At 46.0% G+C, this 4,665-nt stretch overlaps 1 protein-coding gene across 2 annotated transcripts in view; it reads left to right on the top strand.

Moving 5' to 3' along the window:
* Window positions 1-4,665, top strand: part of SDHA (succinate dehydrogenase complex flavoprotein subunit A) — a 22,573-nt gene that overhangs the window by 4,515 nt on the left and 13,393 nt on the right. The window contains exons 2-3 of one of the 2 annotated variants that reach the window (XM_024731953.1): window positions 1,978-2,067; window positions 3,042-3,203. In XM_024731953.1, the coding sequence (XP_024587721.1) occupies window positions 1,978-2,067; window positions 3,042-3,203 (252 nt within the window). The remainder of the gene's footprint in view (window positions 1-1,977; window positions 2,068-3,041; window positions 3,204-4,665) is intronic. The other variant, XM_024731954.1, reaches the window with a different exon arrangement.

The following is a 4,665-nucleotide window of genomic DNA, read 5'->3' as shown; positions in this document are numbered from 1 at the left end:
GTGTGTGTGTGTGTGTGTGTGTGTGTGTGTGTGTGAACATCCTAGAAAGAAATATTTAGGGAATCTCACGGTTTCTGTTTTAATTTTAATTTGGCATCAAAATGTACTGTTCTTATTGGTGCTATTAGCTGTATTTATATTATTTATGAAATTTTCAAGAACATTTGTATTAGAATTCTTTCAGGGACTTAGTTTTTTGTTAAAATATGATTTTACCATTTAAAAATTATAATACAGCTGAAAAATATTTGTTTTTTTAGTTCATATCTGAAAGAGTGGTTTTGTCCATAAAAACAAACGTACTTAACATTGCAAATGGAGAATTCAAGAGTATGACTCTTATCAGTTCAGATCTACTTAAAAACCCAGGAAAATACTTTTTAATCGGAGCTATTAAAGTAAACTCAATGTTTATGTCAGCTACCACTCAGTCTAGAATTAGAGGGAGCCATCTCTGACGCTGCTCGCAGGTAGTCGGCCAGGTCATCCAGCTCCGGCCTGAGTCCCTCACTTACAGGGAAGTCTGTCCAGTTTCAGACAGCTCAGTTGGAGTTCATTTTGTATTTGGTAATTCTCCTCCCTGTTATCCGCACTTGTTTGTCCCATAGCGTAATTTCTTTCCCCACAGAACTGAAACATCTCTTCCAATTGCAGAATACTTGAAGGCATCCCTTTTGTCATCGTTGAATGTACTTATTTCCCAAAACTGTTCTTCAAGGTATTTCTAAGACTGTTTTATCAGTGGTCTAGTAAAATGCAGTCAGCAGAATGGAAAAACTTATTCCCTAAATTGCTGACCATTGCTAGCCTATGGAGAAGGTTGCCTCATTCTGGGCTGTGATTTCATTAATACCGTTTTCTTGGGTAAATGGTTATAGGATGGGACATTTGAGCTGAGACTTGTAGTTGTAGAGGTTGGCCAGGTACAGGTGTCCTAGCAGAGGGAACGGCACGTGGAGTATGCCAGGTAAAGGGGCGTGGCTGAGCCTAGCGCAGGTGTGGAGAGTGGTGAGGCAGGACCAGGAACATCTCTGGGCCCGAATCCTCTCGTCTTCAGGGAAGGGATGTCACCACACCCAGTGACAGCCTGCCCTGGAGCACCCACTCCCAACGCGCTGCCTGGTGCCTCCTCCAGTGACCCGCAGAACCTCATAGGGGAGCTCCAGCATGAAGAGGGCTGGGATGGATCCTGGGAAGGCACTTCATTCTTTGCAAAACTGCCACTTAGGCAACGCAGATGTCTTCTCCATTCTCCACGAAGTACCATAAATTAAGAAATTAATGTGAAAGTGTGCCTTTTGTCATTTCCCGAGTCAGTGTCCTGTCTGGAAACAAACTTCACCTAGAAGGGCCTTCGCTGGAGTGCCAACTCCTCGCCCCCTGGGCCTGCCCTGGGTCCTTAGCCCTTGCCTTATCCTTCAGGGTTAAGTGGAGGGTTCCAGGTAAGGCTTCTGGTGAAAGGGAGCACCAGCGGGCTTCCCTGGTGGTGCAGTGGTTGAGAATCCGCCTGCCAATGCAGGGGACACGGGTTCGAGCCCTGGTCGGGGAAGAGCCCACGTGCTGTGGAACAGCTAAGCCCGTGCACCACAACTACTGAGCCTGCGCCCTAGAGCCCGCGAGCCACAACTGCTGAGCCCACGTGCCACAACTGCTGAAGCCTGCGCCCTAGAGTCCGCGAGCCACAACTGCTGAAGCCCACGTGCCACAACTGCTGAAGCCTGCACGCTTAGAGCCCGTGCTCTGCAACAAGAGGAGCCACCACAGTGAGAAGCCCACGCACCGCAACGAAGAGTAGCCCCCGCTCGCCACAACTAGAGAAAGCCCGCGTGCAGCAACGCCGCCAAAGATAAATTAATTTTTTTTTTTTTTTAAAAAGGGAGCATCTGGGTACATAAGAAGGTTGTCGACTTAGAAGGGAAGTTTTAATTACAAGTCCCCTGTTCCGTGAAGACACTTAGTGTTCCATCTGTGTTTCAGCAGCGGCCAGAAGCATTGCACGCAGGAGCCCGCAGTTTTCACTTCACCGTTGATAGCAGTAAGAGGTCGTCCGCTAAAGTTTCAGATGCAGTAAGTTCATGACTTTGTTATAAGTGATTTTTTTGACTTAACAGAGTAGGGTTCTATACCAGGTTTTAATGTATTTGAGTAACACAGGTTTTACTTAAAAATTTTTACTCATTATTTTTAGTGTAGTAATAATAGTACGAATACAAGCATAGATATTAACATTTTTTTGTTTGTAGCTCTTACATATCTGTAAGCCAGATTAAACTTTAAGTAAAAAAATAATGAAATACAAATGTCAGATGAACAGTATTTACTGGAATGGATGGTGACAGACACCCTCCTCAGCTGAGGACTGTGTAGCAACTTGGGCTCTTTTGTGTTTACGAGGCCCTTCTGCGGTCTGTTGAAGAAACTGAAATTTGCTTCTAAGTTTCTATCTCATAAGCTCACAATAGTTACTGAATGCTTGTTGGCACTTTCTCAGTCGTAAATACAATATGGACCTGGAGTAGACTTGTGTCCTTGGTTCCTGGACGGTCACTCAGGTGAATGGACTGTCCTTATCTAAATGAAACAACATTGCAGTGTTTTCATGAGAAGCTTCAAATCATGATCTATACTACACTGTAAGCTTAGATTTGTACATGTATGTGGGTATAAATGTAAAAAGAGAAGATAAGTAAAAAGGATAATTGCAAAGAAAAACCGTAGTTAGAACTGGTATTTTGATTTGTGATGTTGCTTTCCTCTGCATCTCTGGTCCCCTTCTTAGTTTTCGGCCTTTCAACTAATGGTGGGTGTCCTAGCTCCATGGGATTGGTGCTCTGCTCTCGATGAGAGCTGTTTGCCGTCCCCTTTCAGTTCGAGGGTGAGCCCACCACGTCTGCTGTGACTACTGCATTGTACCTGGTGTGCAGTCCCAGCACAGGATGGAGGCCCTCTGGGCGTGGCAATGACTCTCTTTCACCGTAACCACAGCCTCAGTGTCTGGCCTAGTTGAACCAGTGATCGACAGGGGGCTTTTTCTTTTCCAGATTTCTACTCAGTACCCCGTAGTGGATCATGAATTCGATGCAGTGGTGGTCGGCGCCGGAGGGGCAGGCCTGCGAGCTGCATTTGGCCTTTCTGAAGCAGGGTTTAACACGGCCTGCGTCACAAAGCTCTTTCCCACCAGGTCACACACCGTCGCAGCCCAGGTATGAGAAAGGGCTCTCTCCGTCCTTTTGGTGCTCGCGAGGCGCTGCACAGCCCGGCGCTCCACCACAGCAGCCTCCCGCCGCGGGCCGCCCTCCACTGGGCTCCCTCTGTTCTTGGCGCTCCCTCGCCAGGAGGTCTCTGCCCACCCTGCCCCCGCCCCACTGCCCAGAGCCTTGTTGTCACTCCTATTTCTGCTCCAGTCGTGCCCGCCTCCATCATGGTGTGAGCTCCTTCACTGCCCTGGCCCGACGTGAACAAGTTGGTTGTGGGCTCGCTCTGTACCTGCTGGAGGAACCTCAGGGCAGACCTCGAGTGGTGGTGATGAGCTCTGATGATGGTGTGAAGCTGCAGCACAGAAAACAATGGCCTTTAATGCTGTGAATTTAGGGAAGAAGAAAAAGTAAGGTGGAAAATTATGTGACTTTATCATTTTGTTCATTCACTCTAGGCACACTATAGGTAGTGCCCAGCTGGTATGCAGGTAGTATTCTACAATCACATTTGACCATCTTTTCTGGTATTTGAACGCATTTCCCCATTGAGACAACAGAGGATGTGGTGATTTTCTATGAAGCAGTAAGAGCTCCCATCACCGTTACATCTGGAATAGCTGTATTCAGGGTCCAGCCACATTCTTTACGCACTAAACTGCTTAGATACTTTGTTCGAAAGCTGTGCTTTTTAAACTGAAGAATAAGTAATAAATATCCTTGGATAATTCATTGTCTAGAAGCAAGAATCGATCTAAGCAGGTAATTTTGAACGGTATTGCAAAAAATACAGTTTTCAGCTAGTGCAATAGTAATGCAATAAAAAGAATGAGAAAAGGGCAGCTTAACTTGAATGCTGGTTCTCGAGAAAGAGGTTTAATTGGGGGAAGGATAACAGCATTTTTGCATGCACTGGGCCACGTGTGTTTGTATTATTTATTTATTTATTGAGATATTTTTTACTTACTAGATTAGCAAAACTCCAAGTTTGACAAAACTCTGTTGGCAAGGCTATGGGGAAACACATTTTTTTACATTGCTGTTGAGGATATAAATTTATATAACCTCTTTGGAAGGCAGTTTCGTTTTTGCATTATTCTAAACCAGCTTTCTGCATTCTGCTGCCCCGGTACCTAACATTTTTTATCAGGATTGCGTTTGGGTTTACGATTGGAGGGGATGGAGGAGGGAGGAAGGAAGGAACGTGGTGACTCGTGCTGCGTGTCTGTCCAGGGTTCCTTGCTCTGTGCTAGTGACTCGTTTAGTGGTGGCCAAACGTAACATGGGAAACTGAGGTACAGCAGGCACAGCTGGAGAAGAAATTCTAATGAGAGTGCGGACTCAAAAGTCATGACTGAGCAACAATTGGGAGAAAGGGAGGTTAGCGTGCCTTGTGAGAAAGGTTATCTGAAGAGATGTGCAGTTTTAATTTGGGGGGGTGGACGGGTGTACTGCGATTTCTGTGACTGAG

Source organism: Neophocaena asiaeorientalis, unplaced genomic scaffold (genome assembly GCF_003031525.2).
Source record: "Neophocaena asiaeorientalis asiaeorientalis breed wild unplaced genomic scaffold, Neophocaena_asiaeorientalis_V1.1 scaffold104, whole genome shotgun sequence".
NCBI lineage: Eukaryota > Metazoa > Chordata > Mammalia > Artiodactyla > Phocoenidae > Neophocaena > Neophocaena asiaeorientalis.
The sequence above is the reverse complement of the archived record's forward strand: the minus strand, read 5'-3'. Positions and strand labels throughout refer to the sequence as shown.